The sequence below is a fragment of the Oryzias latipes genome, chromosome 2, assembly GCF_002234675.1.
Source record: "Oryzias latipes chromosome 2, ASM223467v1".
NCBI lineage: Eukaryota > Metazoa > Chordata > Actinopteri > Beloniformes > Adrianichthyidae > Oryzias > Oryzias latipes.
Genome location: NC_019860.2, coordinates 14,625,804 through 14,649,606, shown reverse-complemented (window position 1 = coordinate 14,649,606; position 23,803 = coordinate 14,625,804). Strand labels below are relative to the sequence as shown.

The 23,803-nt window shown below is 39.6% G+C and overlaps 1 protein-coding gene across 3 annotated transcripts in view; it reads right to left on the bottom strand.

The window, feature by feature from the left end:
• LOC101165379 (receptor tyrosine-protein kinase erbB-4) overlaps positions 1 to 23,803 on the bottom strand; it is a 357,518-nt gene that overhangs the window by 166,177 nt on the left and 167,538 nt on the right. For all 3 annotated transcript variants that reach the window (XM_023964982.1, XM_023964985.1, XM_023964991.1), the window contains exon 2: positions 10,950 to 11,101. In XM_023964982.1, coding sequence (XP_023820750.1) covers positions 10,950 to 11,101 — 152 coding nt within the window. The remainder of the gene's footprint in view (positions 1 to 10,949; positions 11,102 to 23,803) is intronic.

Below are 23,803 nucleotides of genomic sequence, written 5' to 3'. Positions count from 1 at the left end.
CATATCCCATCAGGGGTAGCCATAGCGAATCGGTTTTCCACGCCGGATGCCCAACCCTGTATTTTAACAGGACTGGGGACTCGAGTTCCCAGGTGGCTACATAGTTTAGGCAGTGGCGCAAAACAGATTTCTCCCAAGTAAAAACTTGATAAAAAGAAACATTTGACAAACACTGTTTATGAGTAGTAAAATAAAGCCTTTGACAGTTTTATTTCAATTCATGTGCCTTATGATCTGGTGCGTTCCAACATTTCACTGATATGGGACCCTTACAATCCGATGCATATTTTTCCATTTTAACCCTATAACACCAGAGTGTCACAAGAACAGGCTGGATCCAAATGCAGCAGGTTTATTAGCTCGAGTAAAAGACTGCAAAGCTAAATCAGGGTCAGGCAGCCAGGAGTCGATAACAGGCATGAGATCATTAGGAGAGACAGGGGTTAGTCAAGATCCTGGCGTGAGTCGGGGCAGGCGGCAGACAAACAGAGTCAGGGTGAGGAGACAGAAGATCAGGTCCAAATATAACGCTCAGTAAGGGAGGCAGAATGGTACAAACAATACTCAGTGCAGAGCTTAAGTATGCTGTGGTTGATTGAGTGAATGACAGTCAGGTGTGCGGCATCCAGGAAGAGTGGTTAGAACTCAGGGGACAATTCCTGCCGGTGACCAGAGGGTGAGACAGAGCTCTGACTTCTTACACATAGCTTTAGGTCCAGTGTTGACATTCGTTTGACTAGCGTCATTTTTCAATTAATAAATGCAATTAAAATAACTCCACCAGATTCTGAAGAATCGCAATCAACTGATTGACGTTGATCATGTGAACGATCAACGAGTAGTTATGATATGTCAAAGAGCGTGCGTGATTTAGGTATGCCGCTAACAACTCCGAGGTTCCCGGGTAAACTAAACATGAATCGGGTTTGGTTGAAAACAAATCCACATCAGTGAATAAAAAAAAAAAAAAAAAAGGATGAATTGTTAACTTCTTAAGTCATTATTGTTAGTTTTAAATCTTCTGGTAAATTTTTGGGGGGCTCTGTCAAATTTACATTAATGCTTTTTGGATGCCACTATGATAACTAATCAAATGGAGGAATTTTCGTCAATTCAGTCAAATCACAATTTGTTTGTTTATTGTTAGTTCATCAAATAGAACTGGTGCTGGTGTTTATAGTTATTTTTAGTAAACCAGATTACTTAGTGTCTTCCACTTTTATGTGTTGTTCTCATAATATTGACATTTTTTTGTCATTTCTCGCATGTTTAATGTCAAAAATTGTCACAAAAATTAGAGAATCCATTCAAAAGTCCCATAAAAATGTTTAACGTGGTGTCAGTTGCTCCTCCTCATTGGGCGTCTCCGTTTGCAGCATTTTGTTTGTCTGATTGGTTCAAGTTAGGCTCGCGGGTGGACAGATGTTCCATCGCATTACCGGCTAAGCATTTTTTAAAAAGTGCCTGCCCTTTCCTGAGAGGTTTCTCCTGAAGACTTTCCATATGGTTCCGTGTAACAAGCCATCTGGCACGCTGGTTTACCAGCTTTCAGCTGTTCGGTATTCCGAAAGCGTTGGACAAATAATATTTCCAAGTACTGTTCGAACTACAAAAAATTGAACATTTAAGAGTATTTTGGCCAGATAAATCGCTGGTGGATTAGATAGTGCTCTGTTTCTCAGATGTAGTGCTTCCCTCTGATATTTTTCGCTTGTACAATTAGGTCCTAAAAGTCCACTTTTTGCAACTTGTAATGCCTAAACAATCAGGCAAACAAATGATCAACGGTAAAGCAGCTGCACCTGCAGCAACAAAGCAGAAGGAGCGACGTCTAAGCAACAGCCTGAGCCGCACCTGAAATGAAAAGGCTGTTTTTGTTCTGCTTTGGTAGCTTTAATACCAACACTGACTTGTATTCATCAAAGGGAAAAAAAACAGAGCTGAATATCACACAATCGCCTGTCAGACATCAAGAGGTTTGTTGTTGCTTGTTTTTCTTTCTACAGGAGAAACCGTGAGAGCATTGTGCGAGAAACTTTGGATGGGGAAAAAAAAAGAATAACTATTTTGTAAAACTAATTTCTCCATTTACGAGACCCATTGATCTTCGATCAAACACACAGGTAAGCTTAAGCTACACCTTTTGTAACAATTGGAAGAATAAAAGAAGGTATATATCTCAATTACTCCGCAATTAACAAGCTGAAAGATACATGAGAGAGGTGATCTAAGTGGGAGCAGGCTGGCACATGGAGGGTGCTAATTTTCCCAGTGTTAAGAGCTGTAATTATGGAAACGCTGCTGGGCGCCCGCGAGGCGCTAACAACCGAGGCGCCAGTCCCAACCTTTTCGGAGCTCCTTAGCAGGTTCAGAGGCTAATGAAACCGTACAATCGGCTCCTCTCCAACCGTCGCCAAGGATGTCATGGCGGAGAGGTCCTGTGGCGGCCATTGTAAATCGAACAATAGCGTGAAAATTGTCCACGGGGAGCGACAACAGTGAGGAGCACTTGTCCTTTGCTATTTTCGTGTAAATATCATCTCGGCGGTGCTTTCAACAGGGGAGGAAAATATCAAACACAAAACTTATTAGGTAAGATGTTTTTAACCTAAAACCCCAATATTTTCACTTGAAAAAAAAAAGAATAACAGTAAAAAAAAAAAGCCTGGAAATGTTTTTCCCTCGAACAGAAACAAAAATATAAATCTATGATAGATTGATGTCCAGGAAAAGAAGTGTTCTGAATCCCTGGCTGAAATAGTGCCTCTCATTGAATTAATAGCAGAATGCCTCTGCAACATATGGTGGTCCTGAAGTACTAATCTCATCAAAAATCAATTTAAAACACATTTTCATAATGACAACAACAGTTAAAACGCAAAAGAAATAATAAAAAACAAAATTATATTTTAGAAATAAAAAAAATTGCAACAACAAAAGAATCAAAAGAAAAAGAAACCTCAAAAAGGTAGTTAGGTGAGGCATCACTGACTGGATGATGGCTTATGTCCATAATTTCAAATAAATGTTATTGTTTGGCATGAGGCGATACTGGATACGCTCTGTACTGATCATGATTTTTTTAAGTATGTGGTTTATTGAAGACACTTTCGAAAAAACTCAAATGTCAATATTCAGATGTCATCATCCAATCACCGATGTCCCATGGGACCTACTGTTTCTGGATCTGTATTGTGTTTCTTTTTTTTAACATTTCGTTTTGATTTTTTGGAAATTACTTTTGTTTTTCCAAGTGTTTTCTTTTTTTAATGAAAACCGGAAATGGTAAGTACTATAGGACGTTGCTGATTGGACAATGACATTTTTCCATCATTTCAACCGAAAGGTATTTGGCATGAAGTGATACCATATGCTCCGCAGTAATCATAAAAGTTTTACTCGTAAGCAGACAACAGGACTGCATGGAGCAAGAACAGCAAGAAGGCCCCCTGGGGGACCTGAAACAGAACATCAATGGGGGACGTTTCTGTGTGGAGTTTGCATGTTCTCCCCGTGCCTGCGTGGGTTCTCTCCGGGATCTCAGGCTTCCTCCCACCATCCAAAAACATGCTTCAGTTGATTGGCAACTCTAAATTGACCATAGGTATGACTGTGAGAGTGAATGGATGTGTGATTGTGGATATTCTACCCTGCGACAGACTGGTGACTTGTCCAGGGCATCCCCTGCCTTCGCCCACAAGTGGCTGGGATAGGCTCCGGCAGCCCCGTGACCCCGAAAGGGCAAAACGGTATAGAAAATGAATGAATGAAGAAAAAAATTAGACCGAAATGAACCATTTTGTGGTCATTTTACTGTATCTGCTAAGCCGTGTCTCATTGTTTATAGACCCTTCCAATATGCCGTTGCTCTTTAAGTATCTCGGACAATGGTAACAGGCTAGCGTAGCGTTTCTAGTAATATAACTCATTGGTCTGACAGATGACGTGAAGAGAAACAGCACTGTTGCCCTTATATTAGCATGTTTGAGTACACATTTTCAAAGAAAAACTGCTCTCCGCCTGACGGGCTCATGCTGTGCATTTAAAGGATGGAAACATCAGGAAATTGCTATATTCTGTGCGACCTATAAACTCTGTTTGACTTAGTGCGACATTTCTGGTGCTGTGACATGTACACAGCATGCTAAACGAGTGAGAGATTCCCGCAGAATCACCAAGGCTCTTTCGTTTGCTCTCTCCTCTTTTTTTCCAGCTGCGTGCACTCATGGAGTCTCCCCGTTATTCATAAAAATAAAAAAAAGACAAGAGTTATAAAGAAGTGCTGGTTAAAGAAGCCGTTCGGCATCTTTCATTTGTCTACCGGCCAGTGTTTTTTGCCGATAAGCTGGGTGAAGAGCGTCTCTGTCTGTACGCTGTAACAGAACCCACACCTCAGCGACCGTGTCATTCATCTCCCTTTATTGCTCGTGCTCGCCCGTGCACAAGCGCAGGCGCTCGGATCTCTTAACTTGTGATGGATTCAGGTCTCTGAAGAGAACTTTGGAGACTGAAAAAAACACTTAGTGACATGTGTCGCTTGGAGGTTTCATGGACGTCCCCGGGCTGTTAGCCGCTGCTGTGGTACCACGCGCAGCTACATTAATCCGGCTTAAGCGATGGGTACTCCAACCTAGGTGACATCATTAGCTTTCTGTAGGTCACCTGTGACACAGCGCATTTCATTTTAAGGGGAAATCAGGTAGTACTGAGAGATGAAGAGACAGAGAAGCTAGCTAGCAAACTCGACACTTGAGGTTTGTTAGGTGACACTATGCTAACCCCCTTCACTTTATTGCCTGGTTAGAAGTACTTCTATAGTATTTTAGTTTCTGGAGAAACCTTTTGTGAGTGCACAAATCTAGTCTTCCCCTTTTTATCTCTCTTTTTTGTACTTTAGCTCCCAATTGAGTTTGAATTTTACCTGTTTTTCTGCATAATATTTGAGACCATATACTCACGTATTTCTTTCTTTCTTTCAATACAAGTGTACATTTTGTTATTTTACAAGATTAAACTCAAATGTGTCTTTTGTTTAAGTGAGATCCAGGACATTGTCTTATGGGGGTGGCACAGTACTAATTGGTACTTTATTGATCCCACAATGGGGAAATTTGTCTCCGCATTTGACCCATCCCCTGGGGGAGCGGTGAGCTGCAGCCTAACTACGCTCAGGAGGCAGTAGCGCTAAGGGCCTTGCCTAAGGACCCTCACTGGGTGATGTTCATTGCACGCCATTGATATGGTAATTGACTCAGTACCATTGTTTATCGAAACCTGGATTCCTGCGTGGTAGCTGCTCACCTTACCAACCGAGCCGCCCAGCCGGTTATTACCGGTTACTAATGAGGGGTTGTTAATGTTTTGTGAACCTCAATGTACTGTGGGTTGAACATTTTGAACAATACAAATCTGTTTCAGGAGAAAAGATGTCGCTTGAAACTTTATTTGAAATAACTCAATTTTTTTATTTTTTATAAAAGACACGTAGTGCCATTTGTACTTTGTCAATTGAAACCATTGAGTGTATAAGAGAACTGGACTGACAGTGACTCATGTCACCCATAGACTTCCTATTTCCAACCAAGTCAATTCAGTTGCCATTTAACCCTGATACTGACGTTGGTGGTTGGTCGGAGTTGGTCTGAGTCAACGTTTCTATGACAACCACTCTCGCCAATCAGGAGTGAGCTTCTTGGAAGTCCGCACCCCTACCACTTGAAAGCAGGCACTGGAGAATATGTCGATCAAATGATTTAGACGTCTGGTTACATATTAACGTGAATGAAAAAAAAAGAAGGAAGAAGAGAAAGAATGATTATTCTGACCAATAGAATGACTGAGTAAAAGCAGTTTATTTTTCTACATAATGATTATGTAGTTTATAGCCAAAAAAAAAAAAGGGTTGTTTTCTAGGACTATAGTTTCTGCAGACGGCAGTAGTTTTTACTGATAATGCGAAGCAACCCCTTCCCCTTCCGAATGCTTAGAGTTCTCCGTTTACGCACTCTCCTGCTAGGTTACAGCCCCTCACACCCCCAAACTAACATAACCTGTGTAACAAAAATGGCGAGCAATATCGGCCCTATCCAGCCGTACAATTTTGAGCCAGATGCCAGCTCGGACAAACAGAAGCACATGGAAGAAAGGGGCGGGGCTGGGATGTTCTGGCCCGCCCACTGTATTTTCTATGTAACAAATACACTCTTAAAAATGGTCTTTTATCGTCTGCTCTTGATTTATAGCAATTTTGGATAAAGAAATACTTAGAAATGTAATTTTAACCCTAATTCTTTTTATCAAATGTTCTCTATTATCGAAAAAATCCACAAGAACATCTTAAAAAAAACCCAAAAAAAAACAATTTGTATCTACTGAGTGTTTAGCTTTGAACTACAAACATCCTTTGAGAATACAAAGTGACTAAAAACGTATTGTCACCCAGCAACTGTGGAAATGCCAATGTTTTCTTAAGACTAATTACAGATTGTTCCAACTTGAAGTAACAATTGATCTTTGTCCTCAGCGCAAACACTTTCACTTCACAACTTTCCAAAATCTAAAAATATGACACGTTTAAAATATGAGATGTATGCAAGCCAATGAAATTCATACATTAAATAGGAAGGGAAATAACAAATTTGAACACAAAAGCGATACATTTAACTTCAAATCACTGCATGAAAATAAAACTGGGCCGAACAGGAACTATTCTAGAAATCGAGCAGTCGGAACAGCCTAGGATGAGGTGTTCCTGGAAAGACGTGGCTTAAAAAAAACCTGAACTAGAATCTTAAGTGTTCCCCACCGCACCCCTAAAACCGCTTCCCCTTATATATGAAAAGAAGGCAGTGGCATCTGTAAATTTAGCAAGCAGCTGTATTATTGCCAGTAAAAGCGGCATCCCCCTGGCTCCCCCATTCCTTCCCTCTATCCATTACCTCGCCCGACCTTCCCGCTGCTCATATATACTGCGTGTACCTTCTTAAGCCGCTCTCCAACGCCATCCCCAGCCAAGCCCGAGGCTCGGAGCATCCGGAATCCGTCTATGTCAAGTCGCACGTGTGGATGATGTGTGCCTAATCACTGTAACATTTTAAAGCACCAATGATAAAGGAAAATCATTAAACGGTAAAAAAAAAACAACAACTCTAGTTTTCAAAGTTGAAGGACAAAAGAAAAAAGCCTTTAGGAGACCTGATTTCTTCAGACCTGTATGATAATTGTTACAATGTTCCTATGGCAACCCCCCCCCCCCCTCCCTTCCCGCTTTCACTTAACAATCCCACAGATGCCTAATTGTTTCCCTAATGATGCTGAGCCTAATGGGACTGTTTATGCTATTTATTTGATAGAACCGGGCCAGTAATTAGACTGAACCTCACTTCATTAAACATCAGGGGGAGGGGGGGTGCAGGATTGGGGGAGGGTTAAGACTATAGTTTGAAAATGCCTATATACACACAGGTTGGGATAAAAGCAGCTATATTATAGCCCTAGGGATGTCTGCCATCAGTGGCGTTCGGATTCCTCCAGACAAACGTTGCATTGCGAGTCTTAGCTTCTTTGTTTTGCGGTGTGACCGCGTTTACCCAGAATGCAAATGGTAAAACAGGCACCTGATGACCTTGAAGGGAATTTTTCGGCTTTTAAGATTTGAATAAAAGGTTAATGGAGGGGATTGAAGAAGCAAATTTGGATGATTATTGCTCTTCTTAATAGACTTCAATTGGTGAAAATTAGTTAAGTACTTTAAATTATTATCTAATAGCTGGGATCGACATGATAGGCCCATACATATTTCAGATAATTAAAGGAATATTTCCAAACAGACCTGATCTAATACATACTATCATAATTTGAAACGGTGGAAAATATTTCAATATTCTCTCGTTGTGTCTAATATATAGGGATAGAATCGAATATCTCATTTATTTATATAGCACCTTTACCAGAAAAAAAGTCACAAATTGCTTTGCAAAAGGAAAACAAAATCACATCAAAACAAAGACATAATAATAAAAAAACTAAACACAGTAAAAGGAAGTAAAGCAAGAATTTAAATTAATTGAAAACTCTCCTATATAAAAACGTCTTTACCTGAGATTTAAAACACTCAACAGAGTCAATCTGACACAACGCAAATGGGAGGGAGTTCCAAAAGCCAGACATCTCCTTGCGTCACGTCGTAACCCTTGTGCTATCCTAGGCACTTTAACATTGGGAGTTGGGTCATCTAGACCCACTAGACAGTGCACTGAACCTTTTTTCTTCAATGATTTGTGATTTTCACTGGTGTCCATGGATTGCATGAAATCGTTCCACCTTTATCCACCTTTGTCATGGTAGGGAGAACTCGTCAAAGTAAGGGTGGGGTCATCTAAGATAGCACAAGGGTTAAAGCGGATTTTTGGAACGCTTGAAAGAATTTGGTTGGAAGACCTCAAGGATCAGGGCGAAGAGTACGGGATTAAAAGGTCAGATATATACATCGGCGCTTGACGGTGCAAGGCTCTAAAAAGTAGAATTTTCAAATCAATTCCAGATTTGACATGCAACCAATGTAAAGCAGACAACAGAGGAGTGATGTGTGTCCGTTTACTGAATTCCGTTAAAAGCCTTGCTGCAGAGTTTTGGACAAGCTGAGAACTGTGTAGGGACCGTTTGTTAAAACAGGGAAGAAAGGGAGTTGCAGTAATCTAAACAAGAAGAAATAAAAGCGTGGATAATGGTTTCCAGGTCAGATCGAGACAAAATACTTTTTTTGACCAATTGCATTTACCAATCTTCGCAGATAATTTATTAACGGCAAAATTCTAGACAACAATTCCAAATTTTTTAAAATATGACTCTATAAAGTTCATTGGCGCAACTACTAATTTTTCTGGTGCTTCAGGACTTTTATTTGTTGCTCCTGCAGTTAATTGAAAAAAAAAATCAATGAAAGATTTTCATGATGAAGATGAAGTCTAGGTCATCGTAACCCTTTTTAAAAATGTTATTGTTTGCTACAAGGAGATCTGGAAATCCCAACAACTATGTCAAATTCTTGGATGTACGTGTAGAAGAATCCTGGAAATATAAAGTTTAGCCAACTTTCAGCAAAAGGTCTTGTAACAACTGACTTATGCGCTAGTCACAAATCATGTGCATGCAGTATTTCCACACAGTCACTAAGGAACCCTTGCCCGCAACTCACTAATGACTGGAGTGGATATAAGGGTACCAACATCCCTTTGTTGTAAGTATGTTAAAGTTAAAGTCCCATTAGTTGTCACGCACCTAGCATTTGACCCATCTCCTGGGGTGGACCCATCCCGCACTCTGGAACCATTTGGTGGTTTTAACATCCCAATCCAACTAAATCCAATGCTGAGTATCAAACAGGGAGGCCTCATTGTTTGAGTCTTTGGTATGAATCGGCCTGTATTTGAACCCATGATCTTCCACTCTCTGGGCAGACACTCTACCATAAGGCCACTGAGCTGTGACCCTTACAAATACTTCATGAAATACTGTATTTACCACACAAAGGACAATTGTGCATTTCATTCTGATGAAGGTACGGGTCAACCCCTAAATGACGGAATGTGCATTACCAGAAGCCTGAACCAGCCGAAGCAAAGCAGAGGGCATTATCCTGCTTATACCATGGTCCCTCACGAAGGAAATATGTATTCAATCCATTTTTAGTACTTCATTATTGCTATTTTTCACAAAAAGCGGACAATTTGAAATGTGGCGCGACACGTTATGGCAACAGCTACAGATCTTGACATGTGATATATATGGTGATCGTCACGATAGGTTGGAGAGAAAGTTCACCTCTTACCGCTTGTTTTTATCCAGATGATGAAGCAAATATTTGTTTCAAAAAATCAAAGTCTAAATTCTGCAATACCTCCTTGCATCCTATTTCCTCCTTAGATTCTTTTCTATCTTTCCAAAGAGGTTAAAGGAAATTATGACAATCTATGGTTTTTGTTTTGTTTTGTTTTGTTAAAAACATGTTAATAATTGAAATACAAACTGGTGTATAGGCAAGCACAGTGATATAAAACATTTGGGCTATGTGACTGGAACTCCTTTTTTAGGTGAACATTATCACTGTCCATTGTCACTTTTTTATCCACACCCTACAGCCAGTCAGAATCGAGTATTCACCTGGACCATGGTATAATATGATTTGATGTGCTTTACATTTTTATTTTGTTTGCTAGGATAGGAAAAGAACCAATGCTAGAGGACAAAACCAGCTGTGTTTTGTTTCATCGAGCTGTTGGAGAAAATTCAAAATCGACAAACATTAATGAGTCTGAGACTTGATTTGAAATCATCTCAACACTCCCTGAAAAATCACACATTTGTAGTATCTGCATTGGGCATTAGTAACTTATTTGTACCAATTTGTCTATATATGCTGATCCACATGGACTCACATTAAACAAGACCATCTGCTAACAATCACACTAAACTTGTCTTGTTCATCTTGGGGGTTCAAGCCAGCTTTATATTTATTTTGTAAAGAGCTAATCAAGCATTTCCTATGCTGACAGAAGAAAAGTGAAGAAAGCCCAAACCTCATTTCTGTCCGTTTCCACCATTCAACTTTTGAGTTATCATGCTGCCCTTATTTCAAGAAAACGTTTGTAGAAAATCCTTTTTGGCAAGAAACTGTTATTGCCATTACCCATCGTGTTTGAATGTACTGTAGAGACCGTTTCTTTTTGATCATCTAAGGTTTCACAATACTTATCAGTATTTACATGTCTAAATATCCTATCTTAGTCCAAGTTTGGAAGATTGGTTTTTCTCCTGTTTTCGTGTTTTCCAACAATTTTGATACGAGTCACAGTCAAGATAAGGTTTTGAGAGTGTAGCCAAAAAGTCCCCAACAGATCCAAAGAAAGAATGGTTATTATTAACACGCAGTTAAAATGTGGTAGATTTACCTTAAGGAAGGACAGGTTGCGGTTCCGATCGATGCTTGTAATCTCCAAATTGCCCATGACGACTTCGCAGTTCTCGTAGAGCTTCCTCAGGGTGCGGTACTGCTGGTCCAGATCTGAGAGGGTGCTCAACTTGTTGTCAGTACCAGGGCAAACTGCAGACAGGTGGAAAGAAACAAGGAAATATTTTTGGAGAATGCATACATTCATGGCCGCAAAATTTGTTGCTATCTTGTCAGACAATGAATAGGTGAAAGGAGGAGACATTTCTCTTGCCACTTTAAGGGTCGGGACTTGGGTTGGGACAAGTGGGTTTAGCAGGGCGCACATCATTTCTCTGAGGTGGTGACCTACAGTTTGGGTCTGCTTTCTGGCACAAGATTTAATCAGAGATATTCAAATTGCATTGGTTGACCTTTATAAAAGGGCTTCACTTGGAGACTTACTCGGTTGTCCAGATCACAGGACTTTAAAGATATTATTGCAAATACACTCAGCGCTGATGATGGTTTGGAAGGCCGAACAACTGGAAAATGCTATGTTTTTTTTTCCACTTTTGGTCATTGGAACAAAAATAAAACAGCAATAATAGAAGCAAATACACCTACACTACTAGATTTGTGCTGAAAGTCAATGCAATTTGAATTTAATGGATATCAGCTCTAAAGTAAGGTTGTAGAGGTCAAACTATCTAAGGTAGTAAAGTGAGGTTAAAAAGAACATGTACTACTAACAGCCTACATGCTTTGTAGGAACGAATGAAAGTAAATTGGTTGATAGATGCAGAGCATACAAGTAATCCAGTGACCCACCACTGTGATTAATTCCTCACATTTTCACCCATTAGGCCTGCTTTCTATCCTTGCCAATCTTTCCTCCAGTCAGCCAGTCCCCTCAGCTTTTGCCCTGCAACCATCTGCTCCCTTCAGCTGGCTCACCACCATGGCAGGGGGCTCTATGCCCTGGTGTGTGTGGTGGGCACAGGAATGGTGTTTGGCTCATTGTAATTCAACTGGTCATTAAAGTTTGTCATCAGTTCAACTTTAAATTGGTTTTACTTTGAATGTGGCATGTCATTCTCTTCCTGTTTCAGCAGCTGTTAGTTGTTTTTGCTTGTTAAAGGGGCGTAAGGGACACGGTTATAACATCAAACTTTTTTTGATTTTTTTGTTCATGAACACAGGTTTTTGAATGCAATTTTAGCCTATGGTATTTATACTGGGCTGACACTAACTGATACTAAAGCATGTACTCACAGTTGGAAGAGGCTTGGTGCGAAACGTCAAATTTCGCAAAGTGGTGTCACATAATTCCGGCCGGGCACAAATCGCATTTATTAATTTTTCCTTCATGGTCGATTTTCAAACAGTTGGCACTTCCGTATTTTGAAAAGGACGCTACCCATACCTCACTACCAAATCCAAGTCACTGATTAGTGAAAGTCCAACTGGATTAACTCCCGTTCAATTGCCACACATTTTGTACATAGAGTCCGCAAATGGACTTCACTAGGGATGGCTGAACGCAAGAATTTTGAACAAAGAAGCCTAAACCACACATATGCGCAAGTGTACATAAACTATTAATTGGAACTGGTCCCACAGATGCACATTTCCAAACCCTCAGCGTTAAAATTTTGGAAGTCACCATAATGCAAATTCCTTGGCTAAAGTAATTCTTTTTCATCACCGTTTTTTGTTGATCGCCATCATTGATAGCTCCGTTGTTTGAGTACAGAATTGGCATATAGGAAATCATGGTGCACAATGAGCTTCATCCAGTGTTTGTAAATGGACAAGATCCTTTGCGCTACTGCCTAACTATGTTTGGGGGTCCAAGTCTGGGTCTAAGTACCCAGTCAGAAATCTCTGCCAAACCACCTGTGCGAATCATTGAAAGCTAATTTCCTAAAGGGATATGCCGAAAGGTAAATAACATTGGTTATCAACACCATGTCCATGGTTCAGGCTACAAAAGTACGGATTGACCCTATCACACATGTAGTACCCCTACTCTACCTAGGGTCAATAACAACACAGTACAGTACAGAAAGACCTACGTCTGGTGATAAGAAGATGACAATGGTATCACAACCCTTGTGCTATCTTAGATGACCCCACCCTTACATTGACGTGTTCTCCCTACCATGACAAAGGTGGATGAAGGTGGAAAGATTTCATGAAATCCATGGACACCAGTGAGGTTTTACAAATCATTGAAGAAAAAAGGTTCAGAGCACTGTCTAGTGGGTTCAGATGACCCAACTCCCAATGTTAAAGTGCCTAGGATAGCACAAGGGTTAAAAGTTCGGTTACAACCTTTGAACAGTTTAGAAATCATTGATGATTGAATCATGATGATGATGATGAATTAAGGATTTTTTTTTTGATGATTCAGGTCTGTGAAATCAATACATGGCGAGTTTGTCTCTCTACTAAATCACGTTCCGGTCCCCTGCCAGTTAGTCCAAGTCTACAATTTAAAGCTGTTTCTCAAACTGACGTACTATAACAAACGCCCTACAGAGAAGATTAAATACATCAAAAATATCAAATATAATATAATATATATTGGTTAAATAAAGCAAGAGCTCTATACTGCGCTCTGTGGAGTCGCCAACACTACAGTATAAGTTGTTGCCTAGATAAATGGTTCGTAATTAAGGCTGCTAAAACCTTTGAGTCTTTTATAGGTCAGATTTCACAGTCACAAAACCAATTTCAAATGTTTTAGTAAAAGAAATTACGAAGGACTATTGGATGGTCGAACTTGCCCTCGTGTCGAACAACATTGAGAGCTAATAAACTCTAATATTGCTTTATGGATCGTCGACTCTGCAAAGACAAGAAGGCTTGCTTTCCCGTGCAATCCTCAACGCTGCCGTGAGTGCAGCTTGAACAGGACAGTAAGTTGGCCAGGGGGGGACCTGAGCTATGGTGATAAATGATATCTGCTGACCTCATGTGCACACACAAATACACCCAGACGAGTAATTAGATGAAATGATTTAGGAGAATACAAGCTGGAAGGAAGTAAGAATGTGGATGTGAAATTGCTCTGATCATAAAAGCGTGAGTTTTCCATTTCTGTGTGTATATGTGTGTGTGTGTGTGTGTGTGTTAGAGGATGAAAGGCTAGCCGACTTTTCTGTAATAATCTGTTATTGAAAACTTCTAGCAGGTCTGTGCGCGCCGGTATGTGTGAGGCGATAAAAGATCAGAGGGGAGAGGTGAAAAGTGAGAGTAGAGAAGCTCTCAGAAGCCAATATCGGGCCACTAACGCACACACAGATTGAGCGTGAGAAAGCAAGGTAGACCCAAGCGAAGAAATAGAAATGGAAAAAGAAAAAAGAAAAAACGAGACAGAGAAAGAAAAAGGAACACAATCTCGCATCTGTGATAGTGGTAAAGACGTCCTGGAGCATTAGCATTCATATCGACACACTCTACTGTAAATGCTCTTTTCTCTGAGCTCATTTCGAAAGTGTCCAGATCCATCTGCTCTACCTCTTTCTTTCAATTCTCCTAATTTCTTTTTTTTTCTTCTTCTGCCTATAGCCATCCATTTCTCCCTCTTTGCAGTTTCTATATAGCTCCTGCCATTCTTCTTTCACTCACTATCAGCTGAGGACAATGTAAGTATTGAGCTGTGGCCTTTTTTCTACAGTAATACATAGGTGATACGGGGCCAGGTCCACTGGGAAGCACAGTTGTGTGCATCAGCCAGTGTGTGTTTGTGTGTGTGCAGTAGGGGATCTCTCTGCAGTTTTTTTTTAGAGACAGAACAGATGAAGCAGAACAGGTAACGGATGGTTCAATGCTAAGACTTTTACTCACTTTTGAGGCTTTGAACTTCATAGGTTTGCTTTAAATAGAATAATACATTTAAACCCGTTAGGACATGTTCAGGAAAATATTTTTATAGCAGTCTTGTCGCATTTAGTTTGTCAACACAAAAAAAGAAATTATGTCTAATCCCTGGTTACATAGCAAGTTGTAATCCTAAATTAAATTGGATTTAATTTAGGAGTTGAAGCTAAAGCTGAGGGCGTACTACGGAAAGTAAAGGTACCCCTTACATAAATGAATTTAAGGACAGCATTCCCTCCAACTCGTAGGAAGCAACAATCATTAGAAAATGTTGGATAACAGATTAAATCATAGATTAAAGTGCAACTATATGGCAATTTGTAATCCCTCGTGTTGCATTGATTGCAAGGCCATCAAAAGGGAATCGCCCCAATTGCTGCAAAATGTGATGACATCATCTGAGATTGGATTTCTTGAAAACATACATGCAGAAATTAGGAAATATATAAACGTTGCGTATCTTGCTCTAGAGTAGAGATCCCAAAATCCAGGCCTCGAGGGCTGGTGTCCTGTTGGTTTTACAGAAACCCTGTCTTATTAGCTGTTGATTACCTGGATCAGGTGTATTTAGCCAATAAGGAGCTTCAATGGCAGGTTGGTTGGAAAATATGTAGGACAACGGGCCTCGAGGCCTGGATTTGGGCACCCCTGCTCTAGAGAATCAAATTTCCCTCAGTTTTTCCTGCTTCCACTTCCTCGTCTGCCTCAACACGCATGTGTTTGAAAGCACTTTCTTACTCTTGCTGACAACTGTATAATCTGTGAAATATGAAATCAATCATTTTTTGTTGGTTTTTCAAAACCTGAACACCAATGAATCTTATTGGGGCAACAAGGGGTTAAGTGCCTTGCCCAGGGACACCGATTTTTAAAGTTTCTTGAGCTAGAGCAGCCATATTTCTACTCAAGGTATCAGTCACTTTTTCTGAGGTTTATGCAGGTATTATCCTTCTAATAAATGGTTAATGTGAGCTTTTCAAGGTAAAAGGTTTTTGAGAGGTCACGGTTGCAGTCAAGAGACGATTTTTTTGGGAGCCAACCTTTTCCTTGTGAGGAGGAACTATGACAACATGGAGTCATTCCTCACATGAACGCCCCAGCTCCTTGAGCGGTAAAGATAACCACATGTGGTGTCTTAAAGGACTGAAGCTTCCGCAGTGTCGGGAAGGGGGCGAGAAAGAAAGAAAAATGAGCAAAAGTGACAGGAAGGACATCAGTAAGGAGTCACAGGATAATAAAACGCAAGCTGCTGTTAACAAAGACCGTTTTTTTTTTTAAATGAGTTTTGACTAATTTCAAGTAGCAAGGAGCAGATATTCATTTGTAAACCTTATGTACCTCCTAAATTTTCTTAGAAATAATTGACATACACACAATTTCACTTGTTCTGTTTTTGTTTATGTCGTTTTCTTTTCCGCATTATCTTTGTACTATTCCTTTGTTTCCGTGCTAATCCCTCAGACTAAAAAGAAGATAGATAGATAGATAGATAGATAGATAGATAGATAGATAGATAGATAGATAGATAGATAGATAGATAGATAGATAGATAGATAGATAGATAGATAGATAGATAGATAGATAGATAGATAGATAGATAGATAGATAGATAGATAGATAGATGCCTGCGACAGACTGGCGACCTGATGCCCCCTGCCTTCGCCCACAAGGGTTGGGATAGGCTCCGGCAGGCCCATAAACCCGAAAGGGACTAAATTGGTTTAGAAGGTGATGTAAGCATATACTAACATATGAAAATATAAATACAGATGATGTTTATACAGTTATACACCATGTGTATCCAATGATGACTGGTTTTCTGATTCCTGGTTCTGGCTCATTGCATTACACAGAAAACTACATAAACATAAATTAAAAAGAGAAAAAAATGATTGGAATTGGTTTACATTTCTTTAACAGCTTGCATCGATGAGACAGTGTTTATGAAACTCATTGCCATTTGTTTCCTGGATTTATAGTTAACATCTGTGAGAGACTGGCAATTAAAAAATAGTAATGGAAATATTTAACAAAAATGTAGAAAAGCTATATTCCCTGACGTTGCCCCTCTTTGTATTTGTTGAGGACAGGCTCCAGCATCTTTGTCGTGCATGTTTTGCTCGAAGTTCACAAAAAACAGGTCATTTTATTTTCCTCTCTCTTTTCCCCCCACAAATTGTTCTTGTAATGTGTAATTGTTGTCTTTTTGAATTAGTTGACCAATGGTCTTTTTAATTGTTTTGTAACAAGTTAATAATAATCAAATTTGTTCTTTCCATTTTACTGCATTGGCACACTTTGACCAAATATCAACAAAAATGATAAGTCATCTTCATTAAAATAATTATTTTGGCACCGTCGGCACCGTGTTCACACCAAATGCAATTAGCATGGCAGATTCGCTTCCTCCACCTGTTTTGATGTGTGGCAAATATCCTGCATGGAAGACACGGATAGTGTTGATAGATCAGATTTTTGACTTTATTTTTCAAGAGCTCTACAAATCATCTGTAAGTTCGTCTCCATGTTTGTGAAATCGTACTCTCCAGGTACGCTGAGGTTCACTATCTACTGCAGGAGCCTTCAGCGGTCCTTCTGTCTCTCTTTGACCCAGTTTGTCAACTTGCTATCTGAGGAGGAAAAAAATAAAAAACGAAAATAAAAGCCCTTTTTATTATTATTTTAATTCAAATAAAAAAATGTTGCCTATAGTTCAGGAGCAAAACAATCAAATTCCCGTCCACGTTGGTTTTGGACTGCTTACCTCATCAACACCTCACGAGACACCGCTGATTTAAGGATTGTTTGCCGCATTTTTAAATTCACGTTTCTATTGATACTGGGTAAAACAACATTCCAAAGGCTTCGTTCATGATAGGAGCTGAGAAACGTCTTTAGCTAAAGAAGCAACGTTTCTTGAAATACACTATTTGTGTTAGAAAATGTAGATGATGAAACTTTGGAAAACATGGATTTAAATGCTGGATAAGGCAAAAGTCTGTGTGTTTGAGTGGGTAGCAAGGCAGCAGCAGGGGTTTTGTGGACTGTCGGAGGCATAACTAAACCGGAGCACATTCCAGAGCCCCATTTGTTAAAAAAAAACAAAAAAAAACGCAAGAGAAATATCTCAAGTGTCCGTCTGAAAACAGCATCTATGATGCAAAAAAGTCTTGAGTAATCGCTTGCAACAGCTCAAGGGCAGAGCATCCACATGCCTTGAGTCTTGTAGCCACTTCTATAAAATCCCTCCAAGCGGGCCATTTCTCCACGCTGACGCAAAACTGGAGACACTGGAGTAATATGTTGTCTCCTAAATCTCACCGTGGACACACAAAGATGCAACGTTTTGCATCTTCCGGTGTTTCAGGGGGAAACGAGATCACATGAGTGACAGAGTGTGATACAAATGTTGAGTAATGAAGGAGAACCTTTGTCAAAGAACACCATTTATGCTTAGCCCTTGTGCTATCCAAGGCACTTTAACATTGGGAGTTGGGTCATCTAGACCCACTAGACAGTGCGTTGAACCTTTTTTCTTCAATGATTAGTGATCTTCACTGGTGTCCATGGATTACATGAAATCTTTCCACCTTTATCCACCTTTGTCATGGTGACACATAAGTGTAACACATCAGTTTAAGGATGGGGTCATCTGGAACCCACAATATAGGACAAGGGTTAAACAACTTCATATATGATGATTAATCAAAGTATTTTGATTGTAATGTTAAAAGGGAAAGTGTAAATATAGGATTTAACTCTTCTTTTGCTTTCACAATCCCTTCTGTAGCTTTAGGCCTTATGTCGGGTACACTGGTATCTGGCTGTCGGTTCATATACATCATCTGCGTTGTGTACCTGGTCCATACCCTCCGCCTTGGCTTTCGGAGGAGTGGTTTGTTCTGCACCCCGTGTCAAAAACATAGCAACCAGGCTCCATGCCTGTCCTTGTAAAATACATGTTTTAAGTGTCATAAATGACGTCATGTTTTCGAACTTTCAAAAATTAACCTTTCATCGTCCGTAGTGTAAATGGACGTCGGTGTTATATGCAGTGAAAATGTCCATTAACGTATGGGCACGTCACCTTCAATATAAAATAAAATGTTATGTTTTATTTTGAAAGTACAACTGACTTTTCTTCAAACCAAGACCTGTTTTTGCTACAAAATTGATGGTTTGATGCACTGGAAATAGAACTTCTCCATGAACCTTGCGTTGTGTTGTGAAAGGTCTGACGTCAGACGCAAACATGGTGGAAGGGATGTAAACATACCAATTGATTAAGAAGCATTCCATTTTTTTTGTGTCAACACAACAGAGAGACACTTTAGACCAGTGTTTTTCAAACTTTTTGAGCCAAGGCACTCTTTAACCTTGACAAAAATCCCTCGGCACACCAGCAACCAAAAATTAAAAATAGAAAACGAGTAACGAGATAATTGTGGCAGAAAAAGCTTGAAGTTGCTGCTGTTTTTCTAAAAGATGTAATAAAAGTTAAGTTAGAAGATTTAAAAACGGTTTGATGCGTGTTAGTTGTGGTTTCAAGACGTTAAACAACAAAGATTCATTGTGCGCTGAGACGCTGTCACTTTAATCCAGTGCATCATGGGAGATGTAGTGCAAACAGCTGCCGAACACAGACAGACTTGCTTCTCTGAGCTTCGTTATTTTGTTCACATGTTCCACGGTCTGATGCCGGATCTCGCGGAAAGCTATACTGCTAAAGACGAGCTTTAGCTGATATTTTTGTTGGAACTAAGCGACTTTATATGCAGAATCAGAACAAGGAAGTTAAGACTTTAACCACTTCTGATTGTCAGACTGATGACATGTGATTAAGCCTCCAAAAATGATTGGTGGAGACAGTTAAGGGGGCGAGACTTTTCCAAAATGGTTTTGATACAATCAAATAAACGCAAAGAAAAAAGTATTTTACAATCTTTCATATTCCTAACTACTCAGGGTTTTATCAGAGCCTTTTTTGGATGAACAAAGAGCAGAACATCCTGGAGATGGTAAATGTTTTTAGATCAGTTCATGATGGCAATTTCCCACGGCACGCTAGTGTGCCACGGTACATTGGTTGAAACACTGCTGTAGACGACCAGTGTAAATCAGCCTTTGGTCACAACTGCACTTACAGTTGGATACTGACTGTTTGTAGGGGCAAAAAATGGGCAAACCTGAATGAGGCACGCAGGTGATTCGCACAAAATGTCAAGGTCGTAGACCTGTTCTGTGAGCCTATTGAAGGACAATGTTCATGCCCGATGTTTTTAAGGCACCGTGCAATAAACAGGTTCTAGTGAACACTTGAACAATTAGGGCTAACAATAAGGGCTTTAATTTGTTATTTTGATTTTATACATAACTTTAAAACAACTACTGTTCAAGTTTTAGCAAAATGAAAAAAATAATAAAGGTGTCTCAGGTATAAAACATTAACAACAATAAAATCTGTTTTTAGGTTAATTTTTTCTGCCACCGATTCTAAATATTTTACATTTTTCCTTTAATATGACATAAAATTAAATGTCTATAAAGAAAGGCAACTTTTTTTTCACTGGATTGAGTACCCATTTCTCATTACAAAAGGTGTTTAAAAAACAAACAATTATTGTCATTATCGGCAAACATGTCAACAAATATTGATTCAACCCGTCCTTTATGCTTTCCATTCTTTCATGACAACCCTTCAGCAATCCCAGCTGAACCAGTTTATACTTGACTTGTAATAAAAGGACTAAAGGCAAATTAATCACACTATGAGAGGAAAGTTAAGTCACTCACGGATCGTTAAAAATAACCCCTACGGCGTCTTCAAGTAATAGGAGGTTCAGTTCCACCTCTGCTGTGGATGAATGAGCGGACCAGTTTATGACACAAAAGGGCTTGTATCGCCATGTCTGATGGTAGAGTTCAAATCAGAACAAGACAATTGTTTTCTAATATATGTCAATAATTAATTATAAGGATAATTTGTGGTAAATATAACTGGATTTCTCTTATTAAAACAAAATACAATACTGCCAAAACTGATTGGGAAATAGCGTACCCAACAGATTAGGATTATCTTTAGAGATCAAAGGAGTCAAAAATAATTACTGAAATGTAATTAATATGTATATTTGTCAAATATGCCTGCCATAAATCAGCTACAATTGTTGATAGATGCAAAGGAACTTGTCTCTGTGTCTTGTCTCTGTGTCCAAGGGTGGAATAATTACGCCAGATCAATAGTAATAATAAAATAATGGATTCAGTGCTTTTCCAAAGCACATCAACGTAAATGGTAAATGGCGTATACTTATATAGCGTTTTTCTACCTTCTTCGAAGGCCCAAAGCGCTTTACAGGCACAGACCCAGTCACACACACATTCACACACTGGTGCAGGCTCCGCTGCCGAACACTGGCGCCAACCTTCCACCAGAGGCAAGGAGGGGTTCAGTGTCTTGGCCAAGGACACTTCAGCACATGGGCAGGCAAGGCGGGAATAGAACCCGCAAGAGAATGTGCACTGTCCCTATTAAATAAAGCTTAAATAAAAATAAAAAAATAAAAAAAAAGATTACGATTGGAGATCGACCGCCCTATCACTGCACGATGGCCGCCCTTTATGGACATAATGGACATAATCTCCATTATTCATTCACTCCTCGTTCATTCTTGGTGATGCTAAGATACTGATGTAGCCACAGCTGCCCTGGGACAGGCTGACAAAGGCGTGGCTGCCAGTTCACGCCTACAGCCGCTCTGACCATCACCGGGACATTCATACGCATTCACACACCAGAGGAGTTACACTGGAGGCAGGGAGGATGAAGTGTCTTGCCCTAGGACACAACAACAGTTGGCTGGGGATCGAACCACCAATCCTTCAATCATTGGATGACCGGCTCAAGCACCTAAGCCACTGTCGCCCAAGAGCATGTGTTATTTTGGTGTCGCCAGCGACAACTACGGAGTTAAAGGGTTAATACCGGGATACTCTGGTGGATCCAGTTTAAAAAGGCATTTTTTGGGGGTCTGCTTTAACACCACATTTTCAAGATCAAACTGTGCAATAGCAAGGACCGCTGCCTGATATAAAGCATTGTGTTTACTAAGATATTTTCAAACATAATCTGATTCTATACTTTGTTATTGTGCCATCTTCTTTTATTTAATTTCAAACTTTTCATCTGCATTCACATAGTCATTGAACCACGCAAAGATTCACTTGCAAGTGATTCAAAAAGGCAGGAAAAAACGTTCAGGTGAGCTTACACTTACACAATGAGCTGTCAAAGCAACCCTTCAAATATGCCCCTCAGAAAAAAGTCAACCTTTTTTACCCCATTGGCAGATTGTCATTAAATAACCAAAATCGAAAAAGAAAATTTGCGAATGGGGTAAGAATAATGATCTTATCACAAATTCTAATTCTAAGATATATTTTCTTAAACTAAGCTTATTAAGCCTTTAAAAAATGTTCTTGATTCGATTATTTTTCTTGCAAGTCAGAAAATTAGACAATTCTTTCTTAAAACAAGGGTCTATTTACTTTCATGAGATTTAGTGGATTAGACAAAAAAATACAGATCCCGCAAAAACTGTATGATGTAAGTGTAAAACTCAGATGCTAACTTTTTAGGGAGGACAAATGTCTATAGTGATGGAAGGATCTAATACAAAATACTTAAAATCTGATGATTAATGGCTGATTTAGCCAAATGTAATCCAAGTCCTGAATTTAACTTCTAAATGGCATCCAGCTTTTGTTAATGTGCACTTGTGAAACGATAATATAAAAAGAAACAGGATTATCTTAACTATAATTATATTTTGCAACAGCAAAAAAGGGGAATTTCTTTCACATAATTGATTACCATGCATCTCGCATCAGTACAACACAAAATTAACATTTTCTCTCCATTTGTCTATGCAATCTTGATTAAAGATCTCATTTTCTAAGCTGCCAACAATGCACAAGGAACTACTTTTCACTTTAAAAAGCAATTTCTCCCTTCAAGAAACAATTTTTAGGGACATGAGATTGTGATTAAAACAAGCAAAACCAATAGTTGGAGAGACTATTGGTTAACTCAAAAAATTCTAAAAAATCAAATATTTTTTGGTCAATTTTCAGACAATCTGAGTTACAATTCTGCCAAAGAATGGCTGCCATCAAATCCCCAAGTGACACCCCCATACACACCTGACACGTCCAACATCCCACATGTCTGGACCACATCAGTGGTGGCCGCTTATTAAAAGACCAAGCAGTCTTCATCCCACTCATTCCCGTCGCTACTATCATCCTCTTTCTTCTCCTTTGCTCAGAAACCTCACAGATCTGAGGTGATGCTGACAAGGCATCCAGACAGCTTATAGACTAAGCCCCGACATAAGCTTACTCTAAATGAAATGAGAAGTTTCATCAAAAATGAGTCTGTAAAAAAGAAGAAAAAAAAATAGAAATTGTTGGTGGTTTTCTCGCAAGGATTAGATTACCTTGGAATTTCTGCACACAGAAAGCTTTCATTGGTTACAATATTGAAAGAACTGTCAGAGGCAAAATAATTCATTTAAAAGAGGAAACTGACCCTTTTTTATATTGGCTCTGTGGGGAAATTGACTGAATATCTCAAACCAGGCATGCCAACACAACAACGCTACTTTTTAAAAAACCAGCTCCTAAAACATCTACCTATATATATATAAAAAAAAAAAACCGCCCCTCTCACCCTCTGCGGGTGGTTTCTCTTCCAAGCTCGGGTCCTCTACCAGAGGCCTGGGAGCTTGAGGGTCCTGTTCCTAGCACTGCGCTCTTCTGTACTGAGAGGTCTGAGGTCTTTCCAGTTATCTGTTGTAGCCACTCCTCCAGCTTCGGGGTTACTGCCCCGAGTGCTCCAATTACCACAGGCACCACTGTCACCTTCACTTTCCATGCTTTCTCCAGTTCTTCTCTGAGTCCCTGTTATTTCTCCAGTTTCTCATGTTC